Here is a 23,780-nt window from a genome sequence, read left to right on the forward strand (position 1 = left end):
GCAGGTGGAGGAAGGATGGGATAGAGGGTTTCCAGAGGGGAAATGGGTAAAGGAGATAACATTTGAAATGTAAATAAATAAAGTATCCAATAAAAAAATAAGTTAGATTGGGAACAGCAAGCCACTTGACATCACGAGCTCATTACAGCAAGATGAACACAGTTGATTTTGACAACGTTACTGAGATAAAAAGCAAAGATAGTTTTCTCTCACCCAGCTCATCTTCAACATCAAATAGATATTCTTCACACAGATGGGAGTGTACTCATTGCAAGTCAGCAGACAGCTAGGAAAGCCACTTAGGTTTATATCATTTAAATAGCAGCAACATTTTTCTTGTGTTTTGTTTTTCTTCCTCTCTCCACTCTCTTAGCAGTGGTTGTAGTGGAAAGAAAGGGGACCTTGGACTTAAAAAGTCCTGGAATGGAATTCTGGCCATTCTAATTTACTGCCTGTGAGGCCCTGGGGGAAACTATGTAATGTTTTTGAGCCTTTATTTTCTCCCTCTTCATAAGAGGGAGATTATTTTGTCTCAATTAGTTATTGCTTTTATCACAGACTACTTTCAAAGTTCAATGGTTGGGCTAGTGAGAGGGTTCGGTATAGAAAGGTGCTTGCAGACAAGCACCTGAGCTCCATCTTTGGGACCCAGATGGTGAAAAGAGAAAACTGACTGTTCTCTGATCACCATATGTGTGCTGCACACACACACACACACACACACACACACACACACACACACACACACACACAACCCAATAAATTAATGTAATATTAAGTTCAATGGCTTATAAAGTAAAAAAGGATACATGTTCATTACGCCCTCATTCTGTGCAACCCCAGTGTCCTGTTCCTTTGCAACAGGATCAATGTGACACGAACTTAAATGGAGGAAAGATCTAGTTGGGTTAAATTTCAGAGGTTTGTGACTCAGCTTCTTTTATGGAACATAATTTATAGAATAAAGATATATTACAAAGGGGTTGTATTAGATTGGCTTTCATGCTGTATGGGCTGGGTCAGCCAACAATGGCTGTGTGAACACTTGAGAGGTTGTGAAGCCAGCACGAGGCTCCATCTGAGGGGGAAGGCCTTGGCAGCCCCAGTCTGGCATTGAAGGTTTGGAAGATGTCTGAAGAGCCCACTGGTTCTCAGTTGATGTTAGGAGGGCTGAAGAAGCTGGGTTGAGGAATCAGTGGAGGATAGCCACAGGGTTAGACACTGCGTGGATGCACTTGCAAGTGAGTGATGAAGGCAGGCAGGCAAAATGCAAGAGCTTTTACATCCAAACTCCTTTATATCTGGGCTACATCTGGAAGTTGCCACCCGCTCAGGGGAGGGTCCTTCTCTTGAGTACTCCCTCTGGGAACTACCCTAGCTTCCCTTCCTAGAGATGTGGCTTAGTTGTTTCCAGATCCAATTAAGTTGTCAAACAAGATTAACCATCATGAGCAATATCAAAAAATCATGGCAAAGAGAACACAGCAGAGCAGAGAAATTCACATCACGACCACCAGAAAGCAGAGAGAGGGGGCAGAGGACTCAGTGCAAAATGTAATTCCAAATATTTGCCTCTAGAGACCCCTTGCTCTAATCAGAGCCCACCTCCTATCTTTCAGCACCCCTCAGTAATGCCATCAGATGAACAGACTGAACAACAAATGGGGTCAGAGCCCTCGTGACCTAAATCATCTCTGGAAACAACATCATAGGCACCTTCATAGGTGTCCTACCTTCTAGGACATTCATTTCCTCAGGCTGGCAAGGGTAGGTAGAACATTGTGCACTGGTGTGTTTATGGCCAGTTGAGGGTTGGCTGGGGTCTTGGTCTTGCCTGGGCTTTCTCACACATGTGGGCTTCTACTGCACTGTCCCAGACAATTTTCTAGACAGATACCAGGTACCAAAGTTAAATCAGGATCAGATAAACCATCTGAACAGTCCCATAACCCCTAAAGAAATAGAAGCAGTCATTAAAAGTCTTCCAAACCCCCAGAAGCCCAAGACCAGATGGGTTTAGTGCAGAATTTTATCAGATCTTCAAAGAAGACCTAATACCAATACTCTTCAAAGTATTCCACAAAATAGAAGCAGAAGGAACTCTACCCTATTCTTTCTATAACGTCACAATTATGTTGATACCTAAACCACACAAAGACCCAACAAAGAAAGAGAACTTCAGACCAATTTCCCTTATGAATATCAATGCAAAAATTCTCAATAAAATTATTGCAAACCGAATCCAAGAACACATCAAAATGATCATCCATCATGATCAATGAGGCTTCATCCCAGGAATGCAAGGAATGGTTCAATATATGGAAATCCATCAACATAATCATTGTATAAACAAACTCAAAGAAAAAAACCCACATGATCATCTCATTAGATGCTGAGAAAGCGTTTGACAAAATTCAATACCTCTTCATGGTAAAAGTCTTAAAAAGATCAGGAATTCAAGGCCCCACCTAAATATAGTAAAAGCACTATACAGCAAACAAGTAGCCAACATCAAACTAAGTGGAAAGACACTTGAAGCAATCCCACTAAAATCAGGGGCTAGACAAGGCTGCCTACTTTCTCCCTACCTATTCAATATAGTACTCAAAGTTCTAGCCAGAGCAATTAGACAACAAAAGGAGGTCAAAGAGATACACATTGGAAAGGAAGACGTCAAAGTATCACTATTTGTAGATGATATTATTGTATACTTCATTGACCCAAATATTCCACCAGAGAGCTCCTAAACCTGATAAACACCTTCAGTAAAGTGTGGCTGGATATAAAATTAACTCATTTCTCATTTTTCAAACAAGAAAGCCTGTGTGTGTTGTCATCATGGTGGCTGAGTGGAAATGCACAGGATATTTCTCAAGCCTAGGCTCAGAACTGGCAGAGCACTGCATCTGCAGCTCTCTGCCGTGCAAAACAGATCACTAGGCCCTCTGAGAATCAAATGAGTGGAGAAGAAGGAGACTTCCTTCCATGAAAGGGGCTTCGGAGGCACGGTGGCGCAAGGGGCATTGGCAGTGGTCTTTCTTCAGATTCTTCCATTCTTTGCTCTTCGTTGTTGTGGAGATTTTATAAGAATAAACCCAGAGTTGCCTACGGCAGCAGCCCACACACAGACACGCAATCCTTGTGTTAATCTTCCTTCATACAAAAAGCTAAGAGCAGGACCAGACACGATAGATCGTCCAGGTGCACAGCGATAGGAAGCTGCGACAGGAACAGAACAGATGAACTTTTCAGCGCGTGCCTGAGCATTGCTTACGCCTGTTTCATCAGGCAAGTGTTTTCAAAAGAGATTTCAAAAGAGCGAAATTATAGGCCTCGCTTTTAGCAAACCTTGGCAATGTGGTGTCTCTCTTGCTCTTCTTTCTTTCCTCCCCCAAGAATACCCTCTGGAATGATAGGACTTCACCTTCTCATCTCTAGAGGAACAATGCGTTATTTTGGTCTGCCTTTGATCACCAGTGATTCACTTTAAAGGCAGCGCTGCTGGGAACGCGCACAGGAAGCTGGGCTGCAATCAGAAAAATGACTATGTAAAAATGGCCTCCTCTGTCTTTCTGCTCTTGTATTTACCTAGGAGTTTTTTTTTTTTCCTACTTCCCCTTCACTTCCTAATTCATTGGCCCGTGGAGACCCAGCCTGACTGAGAAGGTAGACTGTGTGGTGTTTATCTGGCTGTTCTCACCATATCCTCTCTGAGTTCTGCCAAGGAATTAACCGGAGAGTATATTATTATGTAATTTGCCAAAACGAAATTTGACTTAAGGCTGCCAAGCAGCTAAAGTAAGATTTTATTTTAGTTTTTACTTTAAAAAGTAGTCAGAAATGATGCATTAAATTGCGATTACAATGATGGTAATTTCACAAAATGTATTGGAAACCTGAACATTTGTCAGAACTCTCAATGCAAACTGCCTGAACTTTATGATTCGAAGGAAGCAAGTGAAACACTTGTATTTTTTAAAGCTGAAAGTTGAGAGCCAGCAAGATGGCTTATTGCTTACAGGCAGCGTTCCGTTCCCAGGAGCCACATGACAAAGAGAGAAACTATCTTTCAAAGATGTCCTCTGAGATCCACATGCACATTGTGGCACACGCCCACCTACTCACACCCAAAAAATCAATAAGAACATGTAAAAACCTATCTGAGTGAAAGCTGGATTTGTGATAGTTTTAGATCTGTGGTGAGGTTTTAAAGACAGGCAGGCAGAGGGGTAGGGGTGCCACCTAATCGCCACCCATTTCCCCTGGGCTGACAGATGACATCATCAGGAAAGAGTTGTTATCGTTAGTTATGTGGCCAGCTTAACTAAACCCATACTCCATGTGAATCTTGCTTTTCCCTTGAACACTTTCGCTTTGTTCCCAATACAATCTAGGGCATTATGCTGCATTTAATGATCACATCTCCCTTCCAGCCTCTGCCCTGCGATGCTTTCTCAGTCTTGATTTTAATGATGTGGACAGCTTTGAGGTGGGCTGGTGGGGATGTTACAGAACATTTGGGTCCTGTTGATATTTTCCTCATGGTTATACTGGATTATGTGCGGACTTTGGGATGAATATTACAAAGTTGTTCTTCTGGACATTCTTGTCACCACCCTGGTGGCTTATGACATCATGCTGGTGGCTTATAACATCATCATGGCAGTGGCTTATGGCATCATCATTTGGGTGACTTATGACATCATGCTAGTGGTTTATGATATCACCTTGCTGGTGGGTTATGAGGTACATCCTTGCCAGTGGCAGCACTGTGTCAAGTACTGGAAAATTGGAAACCAAGGCTTCACAACAGGGGACTAACTTAGCACATATTCTTACATCACCTTGTTTTTTTTTTTCAGTTGTTAAAATTAATTAAATTGTGTTTATTGATAATTTCACACAAACGCATGATTTACATGACGTCTCTTATCCCCACAATCTCCCATTTCCTTGTTACTTCTGTCTTTCTCCCTGTTCCCTACAAATCTCTTTCTCGTGCCCTATCTATTCCTTTTGTTTTGTGATCTGCAGAGTTTAACTGGCGCCTTCTGTGCAGCCATGGGTTGCGAGCTATCCTTTGGAGCCTGGATGCACAGGGGAAGACAATAGTTCTTTCCCCAGATTCTCCCACTTGCCAATAGTTTGCAGTATGGTAGAGGCCCATGAACCCTTCTGCCCCCTCTGACTGTTTACAATGTCAGTTTTGTGCCAAGCCCAGTGCATTTAATCATAGTTATGAGTTCATGACTGTAATGTTTGATCCCGTCTAGAGTGTGGCATCTCACAGCCCTTTATCTCCTGGCTCATATATACTTCCCACCCTTTCTTCTGCAGTGTTCCCTGAGCCTTGGAGGGCACGGTGTAATTGTCTTGTTTAGGCCTGAGCCCTCAGTTTTCATGCATCCCCAGCACCTTGATCAGCCATGGATCTCTACACTGACTACCACTCACTGCACAGGGAGGCTTCTCTGATCAGTGCTGGGAGCAGCTTTTGTCTATAGGTACCAAGTAGATATTTAGAATGCAATTGGATGTTACATCAATTTATTTCAACAGCATGTGCTAGTTTCTTTCCTATTTTTGTGTCAAACTACCCTGGCTGGAGCAACTTAAAAATACAGCATTTAATGGGGCTCTGGTTTCGGAAGATGAGAGTTTAGGATGGCAGAGCAAAGGCACTGGAGCAGGAATAGTTGAAAGTTTACATCTCGATCAGTAAGTAAGAAGCAGAGACTACACTGAGAATGGCAGGAGTCTTTGAAACCTCAAGGCCCCCCAGGGACACATCTCATCCAGCAAAGCCTCACCCCATAATCCTTCCTGGATAGTTTTACCAGCTGAGGATGTTCTCATTCAAACCACTACACAATGATAGCAAGTTTCCCACTTGGACTTGGACCTCCTCAGGCATGGCTTGTTAACCAAGGTTACAATTCCAGACATGGGTTCTCTCCTACAGAGTAGGATGCAGATCCAATCAGAGGAGTTGTTTATGGTTTCTGCAGAACAAACAGTTGTGCTCCTATTGTATAGGTGGACACAGCTTGCCTAGAAGTTTGGTTTCTTGGGTCGTAGTGTTCACAGCTAGGTAAGACCATGGAGTCCCCTCTCATCTCAGCCCCTTGCATATAACCCACCGTCTGACACTTGGACTGCCTGTAGTGAGGGAGTCTCCAGCTCACTTCCACTTTGCTATCCTATTTCTTGTAACCAGAGTATAGATAAGAGCATACAGTCTTATCTACAAGTTCTGGTAGGAAGCCAAGAGGGCAGACAAGAGCCTACATTGTCTTAGGGGTCTTTGGGGACCCCGTTCAGGTATTTCACAGGGAATTGTGTTTAGTAGCCCTCTGTGTCTGAGAATAGCTTTATATCGTCATGCCCAGTAGTTCCATTTATTCTCTCTTTTGTATTTTATTTGGGTTGTAAGATAGCAGGTTTCCATAGAGGTTTTTAATCCGCCTTTTATTTTGGTTAATTTCCCTCCTACAGCGTTATCTCTTCAATTCCCCCATCTCCATCCCTGCGCAAACCTTCCCAGCCCAATGTTCTTGCTCTCTACTTCCCCTCTACCCATGCTCTCCCATGCTCCCTCCCTCAGGAACCATCTTCCATTATATTCCCTTTCTAGTTCCCTGGCCTCCATAGGCACTCCCTGCTGAACAACCAAAGCTAAGGAACTGAGGTTATGATCCACAAATAAGATCCGATGTGCAGTGTTTGTCTTTCTGGGTCTGGGTTACTTCAATATATATATATATATATATATATATATATATATATATATATATATATATTAAATCCGTTTACATGGGAATTTCCTTATTTCAAGTTTTCTTTGCAGACAAAGAATATTCCATTGTATAGATGCCCCACACCCCTTAGCTATTATGAATAAAGTAGCAATGACTATGTGTGAACAAGTGTCTCTGTTGTAGGATATAGATTCCTTTGGATATATGTCAACAAGCTATACTTGGGGTCATATGATAATTTCATTTCTGGTTTTCTGTGAAAGCTCAAGACTTATTCCCAAGGTGGCTATAGTTTACACTCCCACCAGCAATGCACAGAGGTTAACTTTCCCCAGGTCCACACTAGCATCTGTTGTCATCTGTTTTCTTTTGATTCATCTTCCTCTGCCTCTACATATGAGGGCTGCAAGTGTGTGCTACTGCAGCTGCTTTATGGAGTTATAAGAATCACTCCTAGGGCTCCATGCAGGCTGGCAAGCACTGGGCTCACTTAACTACATCTCCAGTGTCACCATTTATTTTGTCCTAGCTGCTTATGGAGGTATTCTCTAGCTGTTACAAGTTATGATTAATTTTAATCTACTTATGATCAATTAGTATTTATTGTTCTAAAAGGCATATTGCAAAGTAGGATATGAAGAGGTTTCTTAATATTTACTCATTCACGTGGTCTTAGAAACTCTACATACTACATTCTCTCAACCCTACTGGGAGGACATTTTCACCAACCCTATGATGAGGGCATTTCCATCCTGAGTCTGCCTTTGACTCTTGTTTACCGTTCTTTGGTGGGAACCAGTGTCCATTGTGACATTGACTCCATGACCCAGGAAGCAGCACACCTCTCCTGAGTGCACCCATACCTTTTTAGCCTTGTGACTAAACACCCAAGAAAAACACCATAAAGGAGGTAGATTGGTTCACAGTTTCAGAGGGGTTGATTCCCTTCATGGCAGGGAAGGGGACAGGTTAAAGCATCTCATATCCCTGGGACCAAAAAGATAGACGTAGGAAGGGTTCAGGACAAGATGCAGCTCCAAGGACACACCACAAATGAGCTACTCATTCTAAGCAAGCACTGTTTCTCAACTTGCACTGTTTCCCAATGATGCCAATGTATTCTCAATATAATAATCAAGAGCCCTCGTAACACCTCCTCTAGCACCCTCAAAGACAAACTCAGAAGTGCTCTTTGCTGATCTAGGTGTTTCTCATTCTAATCAAACCTACAGGGTTAACCATTGCAAAGGGCAACCTCCTCACATCAGGAAAATGCCACTCCTCTTGGGTGAGCCACATTACTCCTCAAAGGCGTGCTCTGCACAATGGTGCCTCCTAGACTTATTGTTGAGAAAAAGTATAACACACATCCAGATAACACACAGGATAGAATTTGTGCTTGGTGTAAGGGAAGATGCTGGTCAAACCCGAAGAGTCATTAAGAGAGCAAAAGTTATGGGAATGGTGGATCATACTGGGGAAGGGAACATGCTGAGGAAAGCCCCCTTCTTCCTTTGAATCCTTGTGTGCACACAGGGACACCCTCCTCCATAAATAACCTCCTGCATGTTGGTTTCCATTAGGAAGAAGAACAATGCTTCTTTTCTACTGCTGTTAATGAGAGCTACTGTCTCTGTCGTCTACGCATGGTATTCAGTTCTAGTCAGAGCCTGCTTTGGGTTTCAATTTCCGAGGTTCTAAAGACCAAGATGATGCTCTGTGAGTCTTGGCATCTAAATTGGCGTTTGGCCCAGACTAGATGCTCAAGCCATCTAATTAATGAAACCAACAAATCCTCACTACCAATGACTCCATCTATCTTTTGTCCTCCATTCCTCTATACCTCCTTAACAGGTCTGGCATAACTTCCTCACCCTCTGTTGTCTGAGCTGTTATGACTGGCTATTAATTATTCTTTCCACCTCTGGCCTTGCTATTTCTTCTGCCTGCCTTGAGTATTTGTCCACCTAGCTTTCTTTGCTGTCTCACTCTTTTATTTACATCACAGTTCAGATGCTGTCTTACTATGGAGAGCTTTGGGACCATCCTTCAAGGACTTATTTCTAAGGAATGCTTAGCTCACCCTCTTTGTCATCTCCTTCATAGGATTTGTCTGTTTATAGACACTCTTTCTTCTTTGAGATTCCCAATCTGTGGTTTTCTCTTTGTTTTCATTCTTCCACTCTGACTTAATTGATGATAGCCACTACCTTGTCTGTCATTGTAGAGATACAATGACATTAAGAGGTTGGGCCTTTGAGAGCTGATTATGCCACAAGAGATTCACAAATCATTTTATGAAAAATGAAGATGTTTAAGAAAGAGGCCTCACATGCAGGTCAGTCCTCTTGTCCTCCCTCTTCTCCCATCAGATGAGGTCATAGCATGCATCCCCTTTCCAGGAATAAAGCAATAGGCGACATCTTGGAAGCAGATAGAATGGGAGTTCCCTGGATGACAGGCCTTCCAGGCCTTGGTCTTGGGTTTCCCAGCCTCTGGAGCTAGACGGGATAAATTTATATGATTTATAAATGACCACATCTGTGGTGTTTTAATGTAGCAGCAAAATGAACCTAGAGCTGGACGTGATGGCTCCTGTCTATGATGCCAGCACATAGGAGGCAGAGACAGGAAGGTTGTCACAAGCCTGAAGACAGCCTGGATCACATGCTGAGTGCCAGGTCGGCTTGAGATGCAGAATTAGACCATGTTAAAAAAATCAAGAGACAATTATGAGGGAACATCCTATGAGAATTCTAAATACTCGTCTCTGCCATCTTGTGTAACAGAGGCAATAGATTGGTGGGTTGTGTCTCCTAACAAGAATTGGGGATTATTGGTGAAGTTCAAGGGGGTAGAGGAAGGGGGAAACAGAATTAAGGGTGTCTTTTCAGGACCCTTCTAACTTACACCTTCTGGAGAAGGATTTTCTTCTCTTCTTGAGTGAAACAGGGTTAGATATAGACTTAGGAGAAAGGGTGGGATAGGGACCTGGGCTTACACTGAAAGGCCATAGTGAAATCTTAGGACTCACTAATTAATGACACCAGATTCAAATTTGGGCTGAATCCCTAATTCTTTTTTTTTTTTTATGGTTTTTGAGACAGGGTTTCTCTGTATAGCTTTGGCTGTTCTCTGTATAGCTCTGGCTGTCCTGGAACTCACTCTGTAGACCAAGCTGGCCTCGAACTCAGAAATCTGCCTGCCTCTGCCTCCTGAGTGCTGGGATTAAAGGCATGAGCCACCACGCCCGGCTCTGAATCCCCAATTCTTGTTAGGAGGTGTATATATTCTCTTTTCACACTCTCCTCATATGTTTTTGATATACCAGGGATGGATTAGATATAGGTAGCTGGATATAGGTAGCTGGATAGTTATCTGTAGGCCTGAGGGTGGAGTGACTTTAAAATAAGTCTGCACTCACTACAGAGCATTTATTTGACTTCCAAATACTGATTTAATCACTTCTATAAAATGTCCTTATAAAAGTATTCAGGACACTTATCGCTCATTTCTTAATAAACACTTTGGACATTCAACAGATTTTTCTGCAGTTATCTGGGTCACTGAGAACATTAGTTGTTTTCTGATGTTCTTTGTTTGGAGGGAGGGGTTTTCAGTGCTTCCAGTATCGGGCACTGAACCCATCGCCTTAGGAATGTAAGGTATTACGATTTGGATTTAATACATCTCTCACAGAGGCACCTGATTGAACCCTTGCTTTCCTTGGGCCATGCTGCTTCAAGAGTCTGTGCAGTAGGAGGTGGAGCCTCGCTAGAGGTGAGATGTGAGGGGTGGAGGCTGAGGGTCAGAGCCAGGCCTTGTTTCCTGCTATCTCTCTTCTTTCTGATGCATGCATGGGCTTGTGAATGAGTAGCTACTCCAAGCTCCTGTCACCGTGGAGTGGCCAGGTGCCATGTCTTCTTCAGCATGACAGACCATTTCCCCTCAAAGGAGGGTCTAAAGAAATCTTTCCTCCTTTATGATGCTTCTTGTCAAGTATTTAATCGAGAAAAGAGTAACTAATGCACAAGGGGAGTTCTGTACCACTGAGCTACACTTCCGGTTTCCGCTGTCTTCATCAGCATCATTGCTGCTGCCGACACCACCACCACCACTACCACCACCACCACCACCATCATCAAACTGCTCTTGGGGAGAGTGTGAGGTTAAGTTCTTTAGTGACATTTACTTCTTGTTTTCTCTGTGAATTCTGTGTTCCATTTATACAATGTTCTTATTACGTTAGGATAGACTCATGAATTAGAGTGTAAGTCTATGTGATTTTTTAAAATTTTTCTTTCTTTCATGAATTGAAAAAGGAAAGAATATTTAATTTCATTTTGGATTTTAAACTCTTTCTCTCCACATTTCCCATCTTCTGTTCTTCAAGTTGTTCTGTTTCTATTCCAGACTCCAGTCATGAGAGCATCCTCCCAACTCACATAAAATTTCACATGCCTACTGTACCTCTAAATATAAGAAAAGCTCAGACAACCCCACAATTTGAAGAAAAAAGCATGTGTGTGTGTGTGTGTGTATGTGACTGAGAGTATGTCCGTTCATGCAGATGAAGATAACTATACCTTATTACGGTAGAAAAATATAACACAGCAAGTGGAATAAGAGCCTCAAAATGAGCAAGAACAATCCAGAATGAACAGCATGAATACGTGGAATTTTATTAGGCAATGTGGCAAGGACCCTAAAGTTCCAGATCTGAAACTCACCCTGGAGCTACCTAGATGTGCAGACTTTGCCTGGTTCATTTCCCTGAGCCTACGTTTCTAGTCAGGAACAGTGACCTGAGTATCTACCATGTTGGGTTGTCACGAGATGTCACCATGCTAATGTTGTCAAGACACTTCACCCCCCGGTATCAATGCTATTTCATTTTTCTATCTGTACTCATCAACCTCCTTTCCAGGAAAATTCATAGCTGCTCTTCAGCCAAGTGATAAACTAGAAGACATTCATTCTCCCTGTTGCTAAAGCCCATCTGCACCCCTTTTGTCTCTTTTGACATTTTGAAATGAGTGCTCCCTAATGCTCTCTCATGGTGTGCATGTTACTTCATCTCCTTTAGCCCGAATCTTGCCTTCAACTCCGACCGAATAAAGGAAACCAGGACAAATAGCCTTGTTTGTCTAAAACCATTAATAGAAAGTTGTCTGTGTAATGTTCCGGAGGATACATCAATTAGAAATAATATTTGGTTCTAAGGAATAAAGAGCTGAAAATAATGTATTGAATCAATGGAGGGCTTTCTTTCCCTCATAACAAAGAAACAAACCTGGACTTAATGGTCGTCTTCCTGGTATTGAAAGCTCAGGTTCCTTTTATAATTTTGCTCAGACTGCCTTAGCAAATGCTACTCTGACCCCCTGCACTCTGGGTAGAAACAAGAGAAGGGCCAAAGTAGTAAGTGCATGCTCTAGTGGAGTCAGCCCCCTTCCTTCCTTCTGCACCGCTCCTGGGCAGCGCCCCACAGCAGCCCCCAGCAACAGAACCTCCCACAGTGGTGGCGATATTCTAGGTGGACTCTTCAAGATGTTAGCTACTAACCACTTAGGACTTCCTCACCTCAGTATAGGCTAGGGGAAGTGAAGAAGTACATTTTTAATTCTACATAACAAATGCAAATGGGTATGTGTGCCTGCTACACTGAAGAATGCAGGGTTAGATCTGACTCATATAACTAACCCATCCAAAAGTAAGGTTGGAAAATGTAGACTTGGGGGCTGGGAACATGACTCCCTCTCAGAAAATTATGCTTTTCTTCATAAGGAAAAAAAAACCAGATATGAATAGAGGAAGGGAAAACAGTAGAGTCTACAACAGGGTGCTAGCTGCATGCCAATATGTGTGTGGGGAGACCTCTGCCTGAGTTTCAGTCTTGGGGTTCATTCAAGAACCTTCTGCCTATGATGTGGAAACTGGGCTTTAGAAAGTGACTGAGAGGCTCTCTTCAAAGATACTAGGGTGACCTGCTATGAAATAACAGATTCAATTAATGGCCTTTCAAACGCCACCCACAGTGAACTGTGAAATCTCAGGAAGAAAAAAAAAATGCCTTCAGCTCATGGGTTTTACAATTTAGGGAGGGAAAGCTAGAGAGATTTTGATGCCACCTATTGGCAGAAACAAGTATCAGGTGGCCCTCCATAGCATAGCTTGTTACTGAGTATTAGAGGTATCACACAGGTCATGCAGGGTCCTTGTAACCCCCCTCAGCTTGGAACAAGTGTTATGCATTCTCCCTTGACTCTCCATATCTTAGAAAGGCTTCTTTGGAAAAGCCCTCTCTTCTCTGCTTTCCAGTAACACTACTCACCTCAGGAATACATGGAACTATGAAAGGAAAGCATATCCTCCAATTCCCAAAATTACACGAAGTAGGGGGGAATAACAAACCAACCCACATCTCATATCTTTGAGCTATAAATAACCCCGAGGTGAAATTCAAGGCTTTTCTTTGATCCAAGGTCTCAGAAATAAATCCTGTTATTTACAGCCATCGCTTGACTGGTTGGATGTGTAACCATCCTACAGCTCGAAAGGAAGGAAAAAAAGAAAAGAAAAGAAAACAGAAATCCCAATTCAAAACAAAATGCTCACCCTGACTCACTCAGGGAAGGAGCCAAGGTTTCTGATGTAGGGCACTGTCTCTCCGCCTGCTTTTCGCCTTCATCATCTGCTACCCTTAAAAAATGCTACCAGCCACACGCGGAAGAGTTCACATCCCTTCTCTCTTGTTCCCTGGCTCCCTTCCAGCCTTTGACTTGTCATACTGATGGGTGAGATGCCTTTCATACTGGCATAGGACACAGAGCGGATGCCTCCCCTTATGTTATCCAGCAGACCCAGGGAGTGGAGCTGCTCAGTACTGGAGCCTCCTTTCAGCTTGGGAACATTGGTGCCACCGAGTTCAGCGGCCTGGCTTTTAGATAACCTTCACCATGGCTGTAGAACCCAGCAACCCAGAGTCCATGAGAAGGAGAGTTGGGAGGAGGTGAGCGGAATGGGGAAAAGGAAGGTTTTGATTTCACAATCGTGGAGGGGACTCCGGCTGGTGGGCAACCTGCCGTGGGGGCAGTGATGAAGAACAGAGGTTATTAGCTGGTTATAAATCATCGTTTGTACAGTTGAGCTGTTGATTTCATAGGAGAGCTGGGAGTGAATTCTGCTTATGTGTCTTGCAAAGATCCTCTTTGAATTTACCTTCAGTGTCATGGAGAGAGAGAGAGAGAGAGAGAGAGAGAGAGAGAGAGAGAGAGAGAGAGATCTCCTGGCATAAAGCTGCACATGTGTTCTGCGTACTGGCTTGCAGGCAAACTGTTTGTTTCTAATTAGGGAGCCGAAGCCTGCTGGCAGTCACAAGTCTTGGTGTTGTGTTTAGTTTGCCTGTGCTTTTGGTATGGGGGAGGGGGTAACTGCATTAGGGTTTTCTCGATTGGTTTTGACTTTGTAACTTCTCCGTGGTCCACTTTTAGTTGCTAGGCGCCTTTAGAGCCTGCTTCAAGTAATCCTCAGCAAGAACTGAGCTGTGGTCTAGTTATCTCAACCACCTAAACCTGGTTTGTGGTAGAAATGATAAAACTACTTGGAAAGGCTGTTATAGAAATTAAATGGGCTGATAAGTAGAATTGACTAAGAGATTACTGGAAATAGTATATGTTCAGTAGATCATAACTGCCTTCCTCTTGCCTATAAAAGAAGAAGTTTGCTTTAAACATTCTAGAAAATATTAAAAACATTTTTAAATTTAATAAGTATGCATTTGCTGTCTACTAAGTGGAGACACTCTCCTAGGTTTTGTGGCTCCAGTCATGAACAAGTTAAAACAAAACAAAACAAAACAAAACAAAACAAAACACCCAGAGATATCGCCTCCACAGAATTTAAATGTTAGAGTTCACAATCGACATGCAAGAAACATAAATAAGGCATTCATTTTCTTTATTTCGTCCAACACTGACTTCATCTCTAGGGCTAGATGCTACTGAATAAAATCCAGGAGGAATTAACAAGCATATTGTTGATTTTACTTTCCCAGAATGCACCCTTCTTTCCCTAGGAGGAAACCCTGAGTGTTCTTGGGAGGTCAGTCCTTCCAGCTGTAGTCTGTGTGACTCTGATGAAGCCCCAGTCTGTTCCCAGGAGTATTGTGAACACATTTCCTGCTCCAAACACCAGGACCTGTCCTTTATTGTAACCTCACAAGCCAAAGCCCCAATGATTAGCTTGCGCATAATCACATGACCGAAGTGTTCTCACTCAAGGCAGACCATGGATTTGTGTGTAAGCTCCATGATACAGCTAGATTCTCTCAGGGCTATTTTTTCTAGCCTTGTAGCTAATATGGCATCTCAGAACAGCATGCGAGGTGACTGAAATAAGAAAAATGTTGATTTTCTGGAAACTGTTTCTTCCCAAAGATCTTCTCCTTTGATTTCCAGGGTCATTTATGAGGCCCCTTTGCTTTCTTCTGTCATTTCTCCTTCTCTGGTCTTTGAAACTGGGAACTGTGTAGTGGTCTAAAGCTTATAACCAAAGCCTTCACCTTACAAGAGACCTTGTTGGGTAGTACTTCAGCAAGCAGAGAGGGAGACACCTTCCTCCCTTGCCCTGTGTGCTTGCCCATCATTTCTAACCTCTGTGCGACCCCCAGGTGCAGAGAGATTCTTTTATTCATTTGCTTTATGGATTATAAAGTCTAATTTGATTCTGATCATGGGCATACCCGGGATGGTTTTGGTTGTCTAGTTTAGCTACTTCTGCAGAGACAACTAGAAACAGCCTGACATGCCTCCTCATCGTTCCTTTGCCTGGATGTGACTTCGAATAAATTTGTGACAGAAAAGTCATCATGTCCAAACTACCCCATAAGGGAGAGAGATGTCACTGAGCAGCAGTGCAAAGCAAAACATGAAACCCATGATTTCTTGTGTAAATGCTATGTAGTGTGTTCAAAATGTTTTATAATATGTGACAATGGTTACTCCCTAAATAAGACCTATAGTTTTTGGTGTGGGCTTTTTGAGACAGGGTCTCTAACCTAGGCCGGTTTCAAACTCCCTTTGTAGTTGAGGGTAACTTTGCCTTTCTGAGCCTTCTGCCCCCACCTCCCAAAGTCTGGGGTTTCAGGGATGCAATGCCATGTACAAATGTACAAATGCCTAGCTTTGTACAATGTTACGGTTTGAATGCAGAACCCTCTACATGTTAGGCCAGTGCTCTAACAACTGTGGTTCAACTCCAGCCAAAAACTTTATTTTAAAACATACATTCCCTAAGTATGGTGAGGTGTTTGTATTCAGGAAAATATTCTGACGTGAAGAGAAAAATAGCTGTTCACTCATTTAATCATGCATTTATTGACATGTAGGTACCAAAATAAGTATTCAATGTCACCCCCATTTTTAGTGAGAGTTGAGCGAATCAAGAAGTTTTCTTGAATGTATGCAAAAAAAAGTATAGCCCCTATTCTCTCCTCTCAGCTCTTGTGGTTTCACTGCTTTATCATAGAATAAGGAGAATTAATCACGTGCCTCTCAGGAGCTGGTGGGAATTGCAAAGCTGAGCAGGGAATCAGGGCTGAGGGCGCGGCAGGACCATGGAGAGCGCCAGGGCCGCGACCAGGGCGGGGCGTCGCTGAGTCCCCGGAACCCCCCAGGGGGCGCTCGAGAGGAGGCTTAAGAACTAGTATCTTGCTGGGCTGCTGGGCGCAAGGGTTTCGTCAGAAGGTGGAAATCTCAGCTAGAAGCTGCCATCTCCTGGCTCTCACCCCTCCCTCCCTCCCTTCCTCCTTTCCTTCCTCCCTCACTCCTCTGCTCCCTCCCTCCTTCCCCAGTTCCTTCCTCTTTACTCAGCGAGTTCCCGAGCCCAGCAGCTCCTTCCACGCTGTTCACCCTCTCCCCCAGCCCCCACCCCCAAGAATGGAGTCGGGGTTTCCAGAGCGACCAAACTCTCCTCTCCGCATCTTTATCCTCCTCGGCTGTTGCTAAACTGCCCCCAGTGGACCAAAGAGGGGGGAGGGAACCCCGTCTCTCCTAAGACCTCTTTACAAGTACATCACCCAGGACCTCCACTCCAAAGGCGGATTTTGCATCCTGGGGGCGTGACAGACCTGTCCCGGGCTGAATTCTCTTTCTAGTCTCTGAGGCTGGCACACCCAGGTGAGTAGATGCTAACTCTGAGTCCTGTGTTCTTGCAAACTCGTCAGGGCTGCTGCGTAGCCAGACCAACTTTTGAGAAGCTCTGGGTTTTCGCCCAGCCTGGCTTGTTTGTCATTGCTGTTGTTCTGAACAGCGGCAGGAGCAGCAGTCCTTAAAGGCAAAAAAACTTTCAGCCAAAATACCTGCTTTTTCCGCAAAACTCTACTCGCCCAGGTGGAGTGGTAGGGAGGCCCCAGGCGGGACGACAGAGGGAGGGCGAGGTTAGGCTCTGGAAGTCCTGCGGGTTTGAGGGAGGATTATTATTGTTTTAGAAATGAGAAGGGGGATGGGACCAAAGTCGGGGGCTGGAGTTGCTGCTTCCCATTTGACAGCAAAAAAGGTGTGGGGCATCAGTAGTGTTAGTCAATGGCTTGATCCTCTGCTGTTTGAATTCGGCTTCTGCAAGAGGTTCTAATAATATTTAACTGCGTCCATGACACCGAGGCTCACAAGTAACCCATAGTCTTGCTCGTGGCTTTATTTGGCTCGGTCTACAACATTTTTTCTTTTTGTTAAATGAAATAGCAGGGTGGTAAAGAAGGAACTAGAAGTACTGGAAGTCGCTTCTGACTAGAGAGATAAAACTCGGTATCACATACTACTAAGGATTGCTAAAACTCAATCCAAGGGAGTCAGAGTGGTCTACACTGAGTTGAGCTGAACAGCAATGGGTGGGAGTGGACAAAATCCAAGGAATAGTCTTAGGAAGATGAACCCCGTGTCTTCCTCTTAGTGTAAGTGGGCTTCACAAGGGGTGGGGGGCTAACCTCATTATGCATTCCAGATTCAATTGGGGGGTGGGGCTTCCAGGATTTAGGGAAGATTACCTATGGAGAGTCAATGAGGTGGAAGCAGGACTTGCTAGCAAGGTAGAAGTAGGGTGGGGATGGGGTGGAGACAGGGATAGAGTCCTGGGAAAGTTGATAAGAGGTATCTGTCTCCTTCATGCTGTGGACCCACCCACTCCTAGAAGGTCCATGCCTCTGGAACTGAAAAGCTTCAGCAGTTTCACACTTGGTCTTTGAAACTCTGCAGACCAGACCAGGAGCTTCATCTTCCTGCTGCTTTGCAGGGTTTTTTTTTTTTTTTTTGCCAAGCTCAGCTCTGGTTTCTCTTGGCTCATTTGTTTTTGTGTTTCCTGAACAGCATTTTGAGCTGTTACAGAGCACTTAAGTGTTCTTGACTAGTGAGCCATCTCTCCAGCTCCGACTTACGTGACTTAAGTGCTCTTAACTGAGACTAAACTCTGACTTTATTTAAACACAACCCTAAAACTACCCTTGCTCCAGAGTCCTTCCCACTCCTAACCCCTGCTTGCTCCTTCATAGTCTCTACTTTTGAAGGCATTTGTGGGTTTTGCCACAATGCAATGTAAGCCCCACCCCTTCAAACTTTCTTTACAATGTAGGTCGGTGGTTTTGTATCCGTGGCCTTTTTTGTAGTTCACAGTAACAGGTTAAACTTCTTAGTCACAGCCGCTGAAAAGCCAGAGGTATAGAGACCACTTTATTTGATGTCTTTCAAATTTAGGAAGACCACATTTTTTTTTTTAGCAGAAGATAAGATAGGACTCAAGAGGCGCTTCTCTGTAATTAGATAAGTTCTGATGTTTCCATTTCTCTACCTGAGCTGCCCCTGGGTCAAATTCATTTGATTTGCCTGCCAGGTGTGAAAGAAGGGCTGACAAAAATCCATCTAGCCGATCAGGGCTCTGAGTCAAGTTGGTCAAAGCTCCTTACACACAGTGAGATAGATAAAAATAGAGAGGAGGTTGGGAAATACAGTTAGAACACCCATGTGTGTTAGGTCAAAAATTTCACATTTTCTTTTGATGGAAAGATTCTGACAGTTTCATGGGTTCAAATTCAAACCACGTCAGAAGTAGGTGATTCCCCCTGAGCATTATATAAAACCATCTGTTGGTCCACAGTGGGAATGGATGCAGAAGCCTGGGCAGTTGCTAAGAGCCATATGAACAAAGCTGCTTGTGATGAAACCATCTCTTCACTCACATGGCCCCATGTAAGGACTCCCATTGCCATAAAATCCTGACTGGATTTTACTTTTCTAATACTCTTACATTCTTGGGCGCTGATGACAGCTTTTTAGCTCTTGAGATAGCAACTTTACCAGAACTTCTAAATTTTTACTCTAGAATAACTGGTTTGGGATGTGTGAGTTGCTTCTTAATTGTTAAAAAAAAAAAAAAAAAAAAAAAGAAAAGGATACAACTTCCTGTTTCTCTCCACATGGGGCTATGTGACAGTTTACATTTTGTTGAAATTATCAGCTTTGTCTTAAGGGGACCCTGCCTCTCTAGATTCTGCATGAAAAGTTTCTTATTGTAAAGGTTTTTTTTTTTTTTTTTTCATGTGCATGTGAAAGTCCTGTTGTAGTCAATGGAAACAAAGCTGGTATCTGCTTTGAGGTATGTGTGTGTGTGTGTGTGTGTGTGTGTGTGTGTGTGTGTGTGTGTGTGAGAGAGAGAGAGAGAGAGAGAGAGAGAGAGAGATTTAAAAATCTAATTGTTTTGAGTCCATTATTATGAGCCTTACCTTTGGCTTACCTGACTGTAAGGAATAATCACAGGAGAAAACTGGGTCAGTGTTGGAATCTTCTTTCACATCTGTATTAGAATCCACCTTTTTTGATTCAGCTGAATGTATTTTATAAGCTTTGTGCCATGACTTGCCTTTCCTTGCCTGGTAGGTAAGGACCACCTTTACTCGCACAGAATAAGAGTCATACATTTTTGAAATGGTTTGCATCCAGAATAGAGACTGAGCAGAGCAGCCATTCTGAGGGTATCTACCTGGCTGGTGAGCTGTGAGTTTTCTAGTGGAAAAAAAAATCATGTAATTAAAAAGAATATGGTCATATTTGCATTTCATGGATCTTGAAGAGGAAGAGGGAAGTAGATTCATCCCTTTTATTTGATCTTTCCATTTTCGTCTTGTTAATATTTTAAAACAAAACAAACAAACCCCTTTGGATCCATGGCAGTAACCCAAGTCACATTTCCTTGGCAACGGTAGTGACACACTGGAGTTATGAAATAGCAAGACAGAAAATTCTAAATGCATTCAAAATAAAATGCCACTCAGTTTAGGACCATCCTCGGGCGCATTAAAATTGATCTCCCAGCATCCAGTCAGAGTTTTTTCTTTCCAGATCAAACACAGATGGTTAGAATTGGTCTTTAGTTTTTATTCTTTTTAGAACCCATCCCTTTGTTGTGTTGTTGTTGTTGTAGGAGGCATGTCATGAAAATAATTAGCTTGATATTTCAGATCCATTCTCCTGTTTGGGTATGTAGAGGTTGGTGTTAAGTTCAAGACCAAATGTGTTAGTGTTGCCATGGGCTCTCAGCCTTTCCTATACTAGTATTCTCATTTCTAAGGGGCTTCTGTTAGTTCTATGAATAAGTATAATATATGATGTAACATACCTTATGTATATAATATAACATATTACCTTGAGTTGGTGAATTCCAATAATTCCTTTATCTCTCTGCTAAGTTCTTTGAAAACCACCAGCTGTTAGATCAGTGCATATTGAAGGCCTTGAGGTGGATCTTGTGAAGAGAAAGAGACAATAGTTAGATAGTATGTCTTTTTCCAGTTTTGTGCTTTTACTGTGCCCAGGGGTGGCAGAGCTTACTTAAGGAGCTCTGTGGTAGATTTACTTCTAAACGGCGAAGAACAACTTAGCACCGTGGATCTAGGACTCTCCAAACTGGATGAGCTTAAGTATAACCTACTGTTTCATTGGCTAGATGTGGGAATGAAAAGTCAGGGAATTGACTTGTTCAAGACCAGGAGACTCATTCAACAACCTTCTTGATTACTCCTCTTGTAAAGAGACTCCAGTTCCGTGCAGACCATTACTGTGGTGGCGCCAATCCCTGGCGCCATGTATTCTGATCTTCTCTATGGACCAGGAGTTGGAGATGATGGGAGGGGACAGGGGGGACTCCCACCTCCACTGTGGTGTTTAGAGAATCAGGCTTGGGAATTTATTACATTTTCTCTTGGAGACACTGCAATATTTACTCAGCAGATGTGATTAAATTTGTACAAAGTCATTGTCTGCAGCCATCTCTGTTAGTGTGCACACATTGTGAAGAACTGCCCATGCACAGACTTAGACTTCTATTTTAAATGTCACACAGAGTCAATAAAATAAACAGAGAGATTTTCTAAGTGTTCACAGTTCTAGGAATCCGTGGGGGAAATCTTAACTCTGCTTTAAGTTAAAGGTCTATTTAAAATGAACAAGCTTTCTTAAATGTTCTTCTCACATATCTGGTTCAGAACACAATATATCTAGCTTCATTATTCTTATTTTTTAAAGAAAACAAAGGATTACCCCCCCCCACACACACACACATGCTTCCTGCCCCTTGAAAACATTAGAGGGGAATACAGCATTTCAGTTAGACCCTAGAAACCTTCTCTGGCTTAAAGTGTAAGGATTAAAGACATCTCTCTCTCTCAAAGATCAAGCCCTTTTGGGCTACTTTATTGATCCTTGAACGGGAGTGGTGGAAGCTGGCTAGCAGGGGCTCTCCTCCCTCAAGCCCCCAGGATTGCCTCGTCCAAGCTGGGTTACAGAAGGTTAGCATTAGAGTGGACCGTCGCTAGAGGGCGCCGGAGCACCGACAGAGCCCACCTCTGGGGGACCATGAGCCTTCTAGGTTCAGGGAAGTTGGGTGATGAAGCTTCTGAACTGTACCCAGGGGTGAGGCATGGGATTTTTTTTCTCTCCTCTGTCCCTCCAGTCCAGATTGCACTATGTCTCATACACTCAGTTGCCCAGTAATATGGAGCCACAGGCTCTGCTCCAAAAACAGTTTTGAAAGTCACTGGGCTGGAGAAACATTCAAAGCAATAGGGAAGCAAGAAGGATGACATAGGATCCAAGGCGAGAGTAAGAGAGCCATTGCTTTGTCTCTGTAAACCTGGAAGGGGTTCTTTACAAAACTCACCACTGTTTGGTGTTTTCATTTCCCTGTTATCAAATAACTAGGTCCAGGAGGGCAATTCAGAGAGGGAAGAGAGTGGTCAAGTCTCACCTAGCAGGCATTTAAATCTCTCTCTCCCATATAGATCTATCTATCTATCTATCTATCTATCTATCTATCTATCTATCTATCTATCTATCTATCTTTCATCTATTTATCTATCATCTGTTTATCTCATCTATTAATTATTCTATCATCTATCATCCATCTATCTTCTATTAATGTCTTTGTTTGTTTGTGTCTTGAGACAGTGTCTCACAGTGAAGCCCAGGTTTGTCCTCAAAGTCTTCATACTTCTACCTTGGCCTTCCAAGAGCTAGGGTTATAAGTGTGCTTCGACATGCTCAGCTATCCTTCTGTACCAAAGTGTGTGTGCACACACGCACACATGAATATTTAACAGTGTTAATATTCATAAATCCAATCAAGTTGTATTATTGCCTCATGTATACTACCTTCATCAATATCATAATAAAATAAACGTTTAAGCAATTGACTTAATGCATTTATGTGGGAAATGATTTAGAAGGAAATTCAATAGAAATGTAGCAACCACCCACCAGGCATTCTAATCACTGATTGGCGTGTCTGAAACAATCAATCAAACTAGAATTACTGTTTTACAATATTTGAAGGTAGGGCTGGAGAAGAGATGGCTCAGTGGTTAAGAGCACAGGCTGATCTTCCAGAGAACCCAAGTTTCACTCTCAGCACGCACACAGCTCTTCACAAGAGTCTGTAAAATGGGAACCAGAGCCCCCATTTTAGCACCTGCAGGTTCCAGGTATGCATAACATCCATAAATGTAAAATAAATTAAAGTTTTTTTTCAATATTGAAATGTGCATATATATTCAATGCAGATGTTATTAAAATAAGAACAGTGGACTCCAGAAACAATATCTAATCATTGTCATCAAAATGGCAAATCAAGGTTTGACTTTGTTAGCCAACACCAGGGTGTGGGACACTCTTCTTTCCTTTCATGTTGTTGACTCAACAGGTAACTCAGAGGCAAAGGTTTAGATGCAAAATGGAAAAGTCCCACTGACTTGCATCTGACATTGCATCCCTGTAAAACCGGGTTCAAGCACCTCTGACCTCGTGGGTTAGTACTGTGTAAGAAGAGCGCAGAACTCCGGAGAACATCCTTCCGTTTTCCTAGACGAGGAAGCAAAGACTCAGGGGGGAAAACACCCCAACAAAACAAATAACAACTACAACAAAAAACAGGGCCAGACTTCTTTTCCATGGCACTTCCTCAATTCTGTGATTTCTACTGATTATGAAAATTCTGTGATTTATATTGACTATGAGAAATATCAGAGAAAAGGGATGATAAGAGAAAATATGGAAATAGTATATTTGGGGACAGCTTTTTTTTTTTTGGTTTTTGGTTTTTTGAGACAGGGTTTCTCTGTATAGCCCTGGCTGTCCTGGAACTCACTTTGTAGAGCAGGCTGGCCTCGAACTCAGAAATCTGCCTGCCTCTGCCTCCCGAGTGCTGGGATTAAAGGCGTGTGCCACCATGCCCAGCGACAGCTGTTAATATGGACCAAAACTCCTGGCCTGATTTAATTCTTTATTTTTTTTTTTTTTTTTTTTTTTTTTTTTTTTTTTATGATACCGGGATTGAACCCAGGACCTCACACATGCTCAGCAGGCACTTACCATCAAGCTATAAGCCCAGTCCTTCTTATATTTCATTTTGATTTCAGATGGGGTCTCTCTTAGCTTCATAATCTGGCCTTCAGTTTGTGGTCTTCCTGCTTCAGCCTCCTAA

General features: G+C 42.9%; 1 protein-coding gene across 2 annotated transcripts in view; it reads left to right on the forward strand.

Annotated features, from left to right (window-relative positions):
• The first annotated feature begins 13,526 nt into the window (after positions 1-13,526).
• Cpne4 (copine 4) overlaps positions 13,527-23,780 on the forward strand; it is a 456,744-nt gene continuing 446,490 nt past the window's right edge. The window contains exon 1 of one of the 2 annotated variants that reach the window (XM_021171653.1): positions 13,527-13,770. In XM_021171653.1, the coding sequence (XP_021027312.1) occupies positions 13,718-13,770 (53 nt within the window). In that variant the 5' untranslated portion in view covers positions 13,527-13,717. Of the gene's footprint in view, positions 13,771-16,324; positions 16,937-23,780 lie in introns of those variants that run through there. The other variant, XM_021171654.2, reaches the window with a different exon arrangement.

The sequence above is a fragment of the Mus caroli genome, chromosome 9, assembly GCF_900094665.2.
Source record: "Mus caroli chromosome 9, CAROLI_EIJ_v1.1, whole genome shotgun sequence".
Classification (NCBI taxonomy): Eukaryota; Metazoa; Chordata; class Mammalia; order Rodentia; family Muridae; genus Mus; species Mus caroli.